Raw genomic sequence first — 12,752 nt, 5'->3', positions numbered from 1 at the left:
TGTCTTGGACTTTTATAAGTATGAATTTACCTGGATTTATTTCCCGATATGTTCCAATGCCATAAGCATCAACAATGTTTTGAAAGCCAGAAGTAAACTTGTTAGTTTTGTTGTACGTTGGTGGGGTCTGATTGGTTTGCATCCTGTTTAGAATAGACGGGACAGTGGATCCGCTGTGCTCCTGGTTTTTTTTAAAAAAAAAAAAAAAAAGGAATATTAGAAAACCCACCCTGAGAGCACTGGATGACAGAGTGAAACACTACTTTCTCAGTAGCCTGTGGAAAGCTACAAGCTCGCATTCTGTAGTGTGCTTGCACGGTGAGGAATACTCGAGCAGCTGAGGACGGCTGCCAAGTTTCCACTGCTCCGCACTTTGTACAGCGGGAGGAGAAGCACTTGGAAGGACGAACACTGTCTGATTAGGACAGACAAGAACACTCATGCAAGAGTGAGTTTGGTTTTTTAAAACAGCAAATGAAAGGACTTAAAGAAATCCAACTCTATTACCTGTCTGCGTGAGCAGAGGGTGAGCTCGTTCCACCTCACAGCCCAAGAGCAGGGCTACAAAGCCCAGCCAGGTTAACTAAGTGCACCCAAGGGATCAGACACAGGAAAAGGCCTCACCATGACGGCATCGTCCCAAACGTAAAGCCTTACACAATGGATTTGTTACAAAGTTTATCTATAAGCCATGATTGCTGCACGTTAAATGACCTGTCCCCTGTGATTCAAACAGCCCAAAGGGATGGTTTTCGGAGACTCGCAATTCGGAAAAATCAATTAGTCCATATGCTGGGTTTGGCCCCGGCAGACAGTCTGCTTGGCCAGCAGGCAGGGGCAGCACAGCAGTTACTCACAGTGCCTCTCCTGAGAGCAAACTGGATGGAGTCAAGGTCAGCAACAGGGCACCAGACTTCAGCGATCAAGCACTTCTGTGTCACATCGATATTGCAGAGGTTCAGGGTATGGTAGATCGCCTTCATCTTGCGCACTTTGATGAACCAGACACGGATATTTTTAGCAGCTGCCTGCAAAACCCTTTGGCGATGATCCTCTGTTTGGTTCAGCACCTTTCACAGAGAAGTAGGATACAGATGAGGCAAAATCACTGACCCAAACTCAAAGCATCAGAGTGCACAGAGAAATCGGGCTGACCGAGGAGACGAGCTGTGCCCACCCGAGGCTGGACAGACGGACGGATGAGCCCTCTGCCCCATCCCATGCCTGCAATATGTGCTTTTAGTCTCCATGTTAGTTCCACTAAAAGGTTTTAAGGCTTCTTTCCAGGGATACTTTTTGACTACTTTCCTCCTCCAACTCCAGGGTCAGGTATCTCAAACAATGAACTGTTCAGAGATCACAGAAAACATTTTTTCCTCCACCCAGGTTAAAAGAGCAGAGAAGAGTTCTACAAGTGAGGTGTATATTGCCCTAAGACAACACAAAGATTGCAACGAAAGATGTTTTTACTGAAGGCAAAAGGAGAAAGTGTTTTCTACTGAGGGTGTTTTCCAACTGGAACATAACTAACTCGTGCCAAGTCATTTCCAGACTGGAAAGTCTTAGACTCAAGGGAAAGTGAGGACACAGGGCACATGCAGTTTTGAACCCTACTAGTTAAATTGCTTCTGAGTTCTCGTCTACTTCAAAATTGCTAAACAGCTGCACAACAAGCTCCCAGCTGTATCAAATAAACAGTCCAAATTCAACTGGTTTTCCTTTTAGTTTCTGAACCTTTTCTTCTTTTTTGATTCCAATTCCTCAAATTTTTCTAAATTATAACAAATTGCCTTTCTTCCTTGAAGCAAGCATCGAGTATTTCAGAGCTGGCACCCAGTAGATTTGTGTGCTGATTAATTTTTACCAATGCTCAGGCTGCTGCACAAGAGATTAGTTGTAAAGCAGAGGGCTCTTCAGGACAGCACAACGTGAAAATAGGAAGACAGGCAGAAAAAAGAACAGCATTGTTATCTCAACTTGGAAATAAGTTTAAACGTTTTCAAAGTTCTTGCAGATGAAACAGGCAATTATACAAGCATGCTTTCAGAGCTGGAAAACATGGTATCTCCTTACACAGGCATATTCCTCTCTGCTCCCTGGTATGCAGTTCAGTCGACGCTGTACTTACATGTATATAATTAACTGCTCAGCCCTCCAGAAAGATCAAACCACCTCACCATCCTAAACCCTGACAAAGGAAACAACTGAGCAGCCGCCAAACATCCTGCACTGCTGAGCTGCTGTCTCAAGCCCCCTGGAGCTGAAAATATGGTCATCTAATAGGGCCAAAAATTCTCCTGTTTTAATAGGATCCAACTATATTATTAATGAAAAAAGAAAAAAGGGCATTGATCCCGGTTATTTTACCATCTGAAGATCATCAATTCTGGTATTGACACCAGAAGCCATTTCCTTCCGTTCCTGGGGGGTTTCTGGGCATGGGTAGAGGGAGGCACGGAATCTGAAAGACATGCAAGCCACCTTAGTAACAAAGATGGAAAGAAGGTCAATCAGCCAGGGAAACAGATGGCTGAGCCTGAACACAGAAATAAAGCAAGAAGCACCTTAAGAGAAGTATCTGATCAGCAAAGACTGCCAAGCAGAGTTCAGTCTTTAGATCAAGGGGGTACAGAAGTTTGCTTCAGGCCAAAACAGAAGCTGAATGCTTAGGAAAATGGAAGTGGGAGAAAATCCTCTGTTCCCTGTACTGACAGTGTCCCAAAGGCACCACCCCAGAGCTGATCAGCCATCCCAGATGAGGGTGCTGCTATCAGGCCAAGGCAGCTGCTGCCAGAAGCCGTCCCTGGTGGTGCCCCCGTGAGACTATCGCCCGCTGACACCCCACTGGGTCTGTCCGAGAGTTCAACACTTCAACTCCCTTGTTTGTAGGCATTCTCCAGCAAAGCAGTCATCTCCTTTGAGCATTACAGGCTTGGGGAGTGGCTAGTTTGACTGCAAAATGTTTCAGCTACTTATGGTACGTTTTATTTGCTGTCAAAATACGTACTGCTACAGTCACTGTGAAATAAGGAGCTGAAAAATATTGGTATTAAGTCACATCAATGTGTTTCAAACATTTGAGAGAGCTGCCCAGCTGTACGACTTTCATACCCTTCACATATCTTCTTGACTCTGTTCTTCAGCTGGTCGCCTTGGAAAAAGATGATGAACACAGACTTGTGCACATAATCCCCCTAGAACAGAAGAAAGAGTGCGCTGTAATAGCTCAGCTATTTACAGAAATCAGCAGTACAGCGAATTACAGAGCTCTACTTTTCCTTCCTCTGAACCTGTACAGACAGAGCCCGTATCTGCACCGTGAGTCAAGAACGCACCTTAACGCCACTCAACGGTCAGAAGGAAAGCCACCCCTCAGCCTCGTGGTCAGCACTGGTGTTCACTGAAGCAAAAGGCTCTAGACTATCTCTTACCTATTCTACGTAACGATAAACAGGAAAGCCTGGGCAGATCTCCAAAAGAACAGAGATGCAATGAAATATTTATCAGCACGTACTGCAGTGAGCTCACCTACAGATTCAAGCAAAAAGCTAAAGAGTGAATGAAAATAAGGTGAAGTGGAGTTTCACAACTTCCATCCTCCAGGGAGGCCAACGGCACATTCTTTGTACGGCTGTTTTCACGTTGGCAGCCAGGTCCCCTTTCCTGCATTTGTTGACAAGTTATTGTTCTACCTTACTTAGGAAATTTTAACATAATGTTTCAAGAATAATTACATTAGGTGTAACCTCAATTTAAGGAAGTGTTGCACAATAAGAACAAAACCTCTCCTAGCAGACAGATAATTCAACAGGTCAACTACCAGCAGTCGGTGGGACAAGAGACCAAGTGAGAAACAGAGAGGTGGTTACTGAGTTCCAGCTCCGCGGTCTCTGTTCCGGGGCAGCCTCCACCCAGCCTCTCCCTTCACTGCTTCAGAGCAAGAGCTCCCCAAGTTTGGGCACTGTCTGTTCGTTTGTGGACACTGAATGTAAAAACAGGCCCAATGACAACATTTACGATTTATACCTGTAATAAAGCCAACAATTCTCAGGTGGAGGTTTAAATTGTTGATCAGCAAATTCAGACAAAGCGGAAGGTCCAAGTTCAGAGTAAATGAGCTACAGATGTCACACGCTGCGCACGCCCAGAAGAGCCTCCTTCAAGGAGGGTGACTGCTTACTCAGAGCTGCATGCAGGAGCTGCACTCGTAGTTTGGGCCAGAGAAGCAACTACGCCCCGCTGCAGTCCAAATTTTGAGTTGTTTTTCTGCCTTTCAACAGCATTCACCATCCAGCCTGCTACGTTTGTTTTAATAAAACGGGAAGACATTTGTCACTAAAGCCTCCGAGACCGCGAGCAGGTACGTGAAGGGACACAATCAAACGTTCGTCTGCACGGAGCTCACTGAGGGATAGGGGCTCAGGTCTATAGACCTGGGATCCTTTACACACATCTGAGACTTTTGCTGCTGTAAACAACAGTCCCTTTTACCGTTACGGGATCCTCCAGGGGGTTTTCAATTTCCGCTTGACGCAGGAACACGTTCCCTCGGCACACCCGCCACAGCATGCGCTCAAACATGGGGATTCGCTCGCGGTTGATCACACCAGCCACAAACCTGCCAAGGGAACAGCACAAATGGAGGTTCTGCACCTCAAAGAATGCACTGCCTGACACCCAGACACTGATGGCAACGGGAGTTTAGCGTCGGATGGAAAGCTACAAGAATCTTGTTTTAAAATTAGTTCTTTAAGCAAAATGGAAAGTCCTCTAAACGGAGCGAGATAAAACCACAGCAAAACCAACGGCACTGCAGCACCAGCCGGGCCTTTGAACAGAGTGAAATCATCTATTGAAAAAAACCAAGTCACTGGCTAAAGGAGCAATAAATGCATTTGGACATCCAGTTTCCACGCCTACTAGTCGTCATTTCAGTAGGTCCCTTGTACACCACGTGGCAAGGGTTACAGCGGTCACGGCTACCCCGACTGTGCTCTAGCCACGGGCTTCAGAAGGCCCCACCGGGTCAAACCCCAACGCCCGGACAAAGAGTCACACACGTACAACGACAGCCTGGAGGCAGCTAATAAAGAGGATACAGAGCGACACAGCTTTTTCTGAGAACTGCGTGCCCACAGTAGTTACCACTTTCAACAAAGCAGCGGGGGCTCAGAACGTCTGAAAAAGCAACAGATGTACATGGAACAAAGTAGCGTCACTTTTTGTGCAGAGAGAAATGTGCGAAGCACAACTATGTCCATAGGACAAGAAGAGACCAACAGCTCGCTTTAGGTCAGCCTTCCTCTGCTTGACGTGCCAGTCTGGAAGGTTCCACAACCACGCTGAAACTGTTGTGGATTCCACAGGCTGAGCAAGCCAGCAATCCCACCGCCAGGGAAAGGGAAGCACAAACTGCCATTACCCGAGTCGGAGCGGGGCACCTCTTCCCATCTCGCTGGGCTCCAGGAGCGAAGAGGATTCCTCCAACAGGTCTGGATCCGCCATCTGCTGATGATGCAATTCAGCCTGAATTCACAAATCAATTAATATCTAATGAAACTAGTTAGTGGCATGCAGGGAACGAGGAACCAGGAGATAGTTTGGGGAGACAAAAAAAGAAAAAAAAAAAAGAAAGAACAAACATAAGACAGCAGAAAGAGGAACTAGATGATAGAAAAGACAGCAAGAGTCACACAAGGAAGGAGAAAAACAAGAGGAAAAGTGTAATGGCTCAGCAAAGCTTCCATACAAGAAAGGTCTGAAGATTGCTGCCACAGAACAAATGGGCTGTGGGATATATAAGTCTGAAGAAAGGCAGAATTCAAAAAAATTTATCAAGTTTTAAATACAAGTGATGTTCCCAAGAAGCATTTTTTAATGGCAGAAAACAGTGACACACTTTACTCTCATCTTTCCCTAGTTCTTAAATGGAGAAAAACGTGAAGGTAGATGCTGATCCCTCTCGCACTACTTCTGCGCTTTCTGCACATTAATAAAGACACGAAGGACGTTTCTGAGAGGTGCCTGGAAACGACATTTGCACGTAAAGCAGCTGGGAGTCTCGTTCTGCGGAACAGGAGAGCGATGCTGGGGTGATCCCCTCAGCTGAGCCCAGGGCAGCCTGTGGCTCCTGCAGCCCTACAACCAGCGGTGCGAGACCTGCGGGTCCCACAGGCGTCAGCCCCCCGCCGTGCTCCGCGGCAACGCCTGGGTCACTCGGGATTAGATGACACTGGATTGGTTCCTGTCACCACCCCCTCGGCGCAGGGACATCACAGTCAGCAACAAAACCTGGAAGTACTGGATGGACATTTTTTTTACTGGCTTTACAAAGTTCTCCCTCTGGGAAAACCACACAATACTTCCAGCTTAAAAACATGCCTTCTGATTAAATCTTTTCATTCTCCAGGGTATTTATCCCCAATCACTGTACGTGTTATTGCCAGACACATAAGATGCATCGCTCAGTGCAGTCTGACGATGTCGCTCATTTTTTGACTGGCCAGGCATTAAAATAGGGCCCGTTTTATGCTGTCCTTCACCGCAACTAATTTGCAGGCTAAAATTCTTGGGAATACAGCTTGTAAGTGTCAGCAATTCAGGTCAGGAAGGATGCTCAAATCACACCCTCTTCACACTTCATCCAACCCCACGTCATAGTTATTTCTACCTCTGCAGCTTATATAATGAAATGACGAAAATTACAGCCCCTCAGCACAAACAGAGGGTCAAATTCTACCCTCTGTGGAATGCAGGAGGCCTTCCCCACAGAGCTGTCAAGGGAACTTGCTAAAATACACTTGAAGGTAGAGTTTGACCCTGGAAGACGTAAAACGCATGCACACACACAGCGCAGCCTTGCAAAAGTGTATCGTAAGTTTAATAGCTCGGCCATAGTTTATTTGTGCAATAGCTGCATCATAACTTTAGTGAAAAACTCCACATTTTACTTGCATGTCAAATAAAAGTATTTACCACGTACCAGAGAAGACTTTGCAAGGCTGACATCAAATGCAGCTCAGCTGCTCGCACACACACTGCCTTGAGCTTACAGATGTTACAAAAGTAAGGGAGCCCTTAATTTAGTTTGAGAAGCCAACAAAAGAATTTCTGATCCTTTCAACCTTAAGGCAACTTGTTGCAACATCAAAAACTGAATGAAAATTTTGCTTCGTAGAGAACACAACCAAAATAAGAAAGCTTGGTACCCCCAAAACAAAACATACAGACCAAACATACCAGCGATTACTTGACATCTAGATTTCAGGGTGTTGAAAAACAGTAAGTTACAATTTTGAGAGGCTTGTATTGTATTTATCAGTAATCAAGATATTCTCTGTGAGAATTTTTGTGAGGTGCACCACGTTTTAGCATGTGAAACAAAAGAAAGAAGGATAGCACACGTCAAAACTTTGGATCCGCCTCCCTTGAGAAAATAATTCTTATAAATGTTTAATGTTCCCTCCGACCCTCTGGGGCTACGCAGCCTTTATTCAGGACACTCTAAAGCAAAGGCAAGTCCTGCTTAGAGGGGTTGAAGTTACCAAACAAAGCAGCTTAGAATAAATTTGGCTTAGACCAGTTTTACTAAACAAGAGCTTTCTTACACAAGGATTATTGGCGTAACAAACCCCGATGTTCTTTAAATTAATCCCTCAACTGCTTCGATTTGCCGCTCACACCCTTTCTAGAAAGGAAGCGGCGCAGCAGCATCGGCTCTGGTTCTGGAAGGGTAACTAAAGCAGCCTGAAAAGATTTAGCAGAAATAAAAAAACTAAGAGACTACGTGGAAATGAAAGAGCTATCCAGCTACAATGCAGAAAAACAAGACTCCAGGAAATCTACTTCGAGTAAGAGTTTTCACCAGCAGCAAGTGAAACGTCACAGGCATGGTGAAGCAGTTCTTGCTACAGCAGCTCATTCGGGACTGGAAAAACCCAAGCGTTTGCATGCCAGTAATTAGAATGCAGACTTCTCATTACTAAACATTTTAAAATTGCTTATTGTTCACCCAGATCAGCACCTTTAATCTCAAGGCCTGAAAAAAAGGTTAATTTTCTCTGCTCTTGATTAGAGTTCCGCTCTGTGACGGCTCGGGCTCACTGCACCCAACACCATACAATTCAAGCCCCTTCCAGTTCACGAACAGAACAAAAATCAATTTTTACAAGAACTAAAAGGGATTCATTTCACCATCTAACTTATTAACCCGGGGCCCAGACAGAAATGACAGATGCAAAACAAACAGAAAAAAGCAGATGGTGAGAAGAGTTAGAGGAAAGAGAGACAGGGGACTGCATGCCATTAACCATTACTTTTCCAGTCTTCTTTACGCTCACACTCTAGGCAAAACTTTCAGAGAAATCTCTCCAGCTCATACTGTTCTTCATAAGCAAAGACAAGAAGACTGAGAAAAGGAGCATAATCATCAACATGGTACGTTGAAACAAGAAATGGCTGCTTTGGCTAGAACGGTCATACGAAGAACAAGTGAGAAATGTCGCCCTCCTCCCTCCCCCAGCGCCCAAACTGGACAGCAGAGCAAATGCCAAGTGTGAGGGAATTTGGGTAGTAAGCCATTCCTTGTGCAACTCATTACTATGAATAACACAATCTTAATTACAGGTTATTGAAGTCTTCAAGTGTTGAAGGTACTGTGCAAATGGCAGCACGGGGAACCGAAGCCCTCGCCACCTGGGCTGCACGAGGCTGGAACCCCCGACCTGGGGCTGTCCCACGCGCAGCCCCGCGTGCTCACCGCGTGCACTGGGACCGTGCGACGCTTCCAGCGCTTGTGTTTTACTGAACCTCACACGTGAGCTGTTCAGTTTGCTCTTACGTATAGCAGTACATTTTATTCGTTGTACTTTGCGTTATTATTACAGAAAACGGTTATCAAACAGGAGCAGGAACGAATCTAAACTTTGTGGCCAGTTCATTTAAGTCTGACGTGAGCTCCCCGTTGTGGGTGACCTGACACAGACTGTTGAGAAAACTGGTTTTGGTCTTTAAATTTAGCACAACCATACTGTCCTTGAAGCAGAGCAGCAGGCAGCTCTCACCAGAGGACACAGTTAATAGAAAAGCGCAGAGCACCAGCTGTACTTGGTTCTGCTCACTGCTCGGAGCAGGCAGGCAGCGGCACCTCAGTGCAGCCGAGTACCAGATCATCAGGTTAACGCTGTTTGTCCAAGGAGACACTTGTAAGTGAACATTCAACACTCGAAGACGAGGGTTTTTGTACTGAAACCAACCCCATGACCAATCAGCTGATCACACTAGCAGCAGTAACTATGTCAGCAGTAACTAAGACTTGTGTTGGCACAGGAACAACCTGAACCAAAACCCAAACTGTTAGATAAACGGTCCGAAGCTTGCAGGAGCCCAGCTCTACTTTATCCCAGCCTTTGTAAATACCAGAAGCCGTATCTGTTAGGAACGCTTTGATCAAATCCTTGGATTAGAGGGAACAGGACATGTACCCAGCAAAAACACGTCTCACTGTTCTAAAAACCATACAGGAGCTCTTTGAGGAAACACTCCCTAGACTTTGGGAAAGTTAAGCTTTACAACGGAGGATTATGTCTTGTCCCACGCAGGTTTCTGTCTGAACCACGGATGAGATCAGAGAAGCCAATCTGAGGAGCAGTGAAAGAGCTGCCAGCCGCCAGCCCAGCGGGTGCTTGACAAAAGGTTCAAGATTTTAAATGGCAGCTTTGCTCCAGAACTTCCCTCTGAAACCTTTAGGGTTTGATCAAAGGCTCAATTAATTAATTAAATAAATAATCTATTACTTCAGTGGACTTTGTATTATGACCCTAATGAGTCATCTCCACCTAACATTTCAAAGGCCGAAGAGAAATTAAGCTTGACTGCGGTTCCTCAGCGTAAGCGAGGCACGACGGTTTATCTGCAGCTCTCAGCCACTGAAGAAAGTGCTCACTGCAGCACCAAATTTTTGGTCTGTTGATGTACTTCAAAAACTACTAGCATCTTAATTATTTTACACAATTTTTAGACAAACCATTGGTTAACTAAACCAAACCCAAACCAACATCAGACGAGGTAAGTCATGGATAGCTAGGCGCACTGCATGAAAAATGGAAAATAATTTGAGAAGCTTTCTTAAACAAAGCATAAAAATGACCCTGCTGCCCAAAACAGCAACTAAAAATACATTTGAGAATAAAAATGATAATTTGTTGGAGAAGAACCAACTCCCCAAGTTGACCCGCGCCCGGTATTCTGACCTCATCAAAAAACTGCTGAGTTTTACGCAGTATAAATTTTAATTCCGTCAGCTCCAAGAAGTTTCTCTTCAGAGCTTCCTGGTTTGTGTTGATTTCTTTAAGTTCATTTTCAATTTTCTCAAAGTTTGCCTGCAAGATGTGAAAAGAAGGAAAAAGGCACTTAAAGCAATTCCATGAATAAGTGCTGTTAAATGTATTAAAACACGAAAGCAGGCAAGATGCGTTACGTCCCCACGCAATTTGCACGCGACTACAGATGCGTCTCCAGTCTGCTATGGCACACAGACCCGGAGTTGTGACATTCTTTTCGTGCAACTCAGAACTTTTCATACTCAGGCAGCCTTTTACGGACTGCATTTATATAGTGTTCTTCAAAGCATTAAAAACCCTCACAAACTTTAACACAGACCCACCATAAACCAGGCAGTTCCAGCAGGTTTTGACTCATTTAAATGGGTGAAGTTCCTGTGAAGTGCTTCCACTTCTAATTGTATTTGGATAAACGCACAAGCAAAACAATTCTCGTGAATCCAAATCAAGCCAGTGTCAGCCGGCAGAGCCGGCGTGTCCGGTGACACCCGGGGACCACAGTCACTGCAGCTCTGCCACTAAATTCTACCAATGGGGCTCATTTCCCCTGTTTCTGTCGAGGGTCAAATACTACTTTGAGTCTTAACACACATCATTACCTCCAAGTCAATCATGTCACGTGGAAAAGGCACCTCTGGGTTTTCACCAGTGTCCATGATAGGAATATTTGCTTTTTTAATCTCCTTCTCAACAAACCCTGCGGAGACAGCATTTGATGTTAACTGAAAAGATACTTCAATGTCAAAGTGTCCCCATAACCCCCACCAGGCCCGCCCGGCAGCTGTGAGTTCTTCCACCTCCCTCCCAAGCCCATCTCCCCTGGGCAGGAGGCGAGTGCCGAGGGAGGGGGACTGGCCGAGGGAGGGGGACTGGCCGAGGGAGGGGGACTGGCCGAGGGAGGCGGGACTGGCCGAGGGAGGCGGGACTGGCCGAGGCCGGGGGGACTGGCCGAGGCCGGGGGGACTGGCGGGCACAGAGGAGCACCAGTGGCCCCTTCGTGTCCGCCCCCACCCCGCGGGTTCAGCCCGCGCTGGTTCTTCTCTGTAGAAGCTCCAGCGTTTGGGCCCCGTCAGGACCCAGAGAGACGTACTGAGCTTTCGGTCCATCTCCTCGCACCTCCGGACTTCATTCACGAATTTGCGCTGGAACACGTTCACGTCCGGGTTCAGCTGCAGAGACAGAGACGTTTCCTCAGCGACACCCCCCGGCGCGGCCGCGGCCAACCGGGCCCCAGCGCCCCCGGGAGCGCGGGGCGGGCGGCGCCGGGACCCCCCCGAGGAGCCGCCCGAGCAGCCGCGGCCCCCGGCGCTCCCCGCGGGGGGCGGCGGACACTCACGTCGCGGAACTGGACCTTGCCCAGCTCGCCCAGCTCGCTGACACAGCAGTACGCGGCCTCGGACTGCAGGAAGAGCTGCGCCAGGGTCATCTCCTCGCTGCGGAACAGCTCCCCCATGGCGGCGCCGGCCCCGCCGCGGGCTCTGCGGAGAAGGGCCGTGAGGACGGAGCCCGGGCGGGCGCGGGGCCGGGGCAGGGCCCGCCCAGGCCTCCCCGCCGCCGCCGCCCCCCGGCCCCGCCATGTTACCTGCCGCAGTCCCCGCGAAGCCCGGACCCGCAGCGGCCGCCGCCAGCTGATCCGCGGCGGCTCCCGTCGCTGACGTCACCGCGCGCGCGGGGCGGGGCCACGTCGCCTAGCAACGGCGCGCGGCTGCGGGGCCCGCCCCGGAAGTGACTTCACCGGCGTCACGCGGCGGCCGGTGGCACCGGGCCCGCCCCTGCGGAGGGGCTGGTGACGTCACCCGCGCGCCCCTGACGCCGTCGGTGACGCAAGCGGCGGCGTCACGGGCAGCGTGGCCGAGGCGCGAAGGCGCGGCCTGTCCTCGTCTCCGTGAGGCGGCGGCGCAGAGCAGCGGGGGCGGCCTGGGCAGCCCGCGGCCGCCGGCGGCTTCTCCGCACCGCGGGGCGGGAGGGGGCGGCCCCGGGCTCCGCCGCTTCCCGCCGCTTCCCGCCGCTTCCCGCCGCGCGGGGGCTGGACCGGGGGGTGCGGCCGAACCCTGTGCCCGGCACCTGGGCACAGCTGGGCGCTGCCACCTCGCTGCTGCCCCGGCGCCGCCCCGCGCCCCCGGGAGTGCCCCCGCCGGAGGCAGCAGCGGTGCAGCAGAGCCCTGCGGGGTTAAATCCCGGCGCTGGACACGCACCGTCAGTGCCGAGGCCCGGCCCGGGGGCGCGACGCTGCCTAACGCAGAAATTCAGCCGAACGCGAGAAACCTCCCTGCGCGCCCGGGCCCTGCCGCGCCCGGCTGTGAACGGGAGCGTGGTGCTTTGGGCAGGAAGCCAAACCTACAGGTACTTGAGCTGAAATACACCGAACTCCGAGTGCTTCTACTTACGGACCGTCTGAGTAAATGCTTGGCC

General features: G+C 49.1%; 1 protein-coding gene across 7 annotated transcripts in view; it reads right to left on the bottom strand.

The window, feature by feature from the left end:
* Positions 1–12,027, bottom strand: part of ATP6V0A1 (ATPase H+ transporting V0 subunit a1) — a 29,054-nt gene extending 17,027 nt beyond the window's left edge. For 4 of the 7 annotated variants that reach the window (XM_074849567.1, XM_074849568.1, XM_074849570.1 and 1 more), the window contains exons 1-11: positions 11,923–12,027; positions 11,677–11,818; positions 11,431–11,509; positions 10,940–11,037; positions 10,251–10,379; positions 5,423–5,526; positions 4,492–4,618; positions 3,112–3,194; positions 2,368–2,461; positions 858–1,070; positions 31–181 (exon numbers count right to left, since the gene is read on the bottom strand). In XM_074849567.1, coding sequence (XP_074705668.1) covers positions 31–181; positions 858–1,070; positions 2,368–2,461; positions 3,112–3,194; positions 4,492–4,618; positions 5,423–5,526; positions 10,251–10,379; positions 10,940–11,037; positions 11,431–11,509; positions 11,677–11,793 — 1,195 coding nt within the window. In that variant the 5' untranslated portion in view covers positions 11,794–11,818; positions 11,923–12,027. The remainder of the gene's footprint in view (positions 1–30; positions 182–857; positions 1,071–2,367; positions 2,462–3,111; positions 3,195–4,491; positions 4,619–5,422; positions 5,527–10,250; positions 10,380–10,939; positions 11,038–11,430; positions 11,510–11,676; positions 11,819–11,922) is intronic. The other 3 variants (XM_074849569.1, XM_074849572.1, XM_074849573.1) reach the window with 1 other exon arrangement.
* Between the last annotated feature and the right edge of the window lie 725 nt (positions 12,028–12,752).

This window comes from Strix aluco, chromosome 24, assembly GCF_031877795.1.
Source record: "Strix aluco isolate bStrAlu1 chromosome 24, bStrAlu1.hap1, whole genome shotgun sequence".
In the NCBI taxonomy this organism is placed as follows: Eukaryota; Metazoa; Chordata; class Aves; order Strigiformes; family Strigidae; genus Strix; species Strix aluco.
The sequence above is the reverse complement of the archived record's forward strand: the minus strand, read 5'-3'. Positions and strand labels throughout refer to the sequence as shown.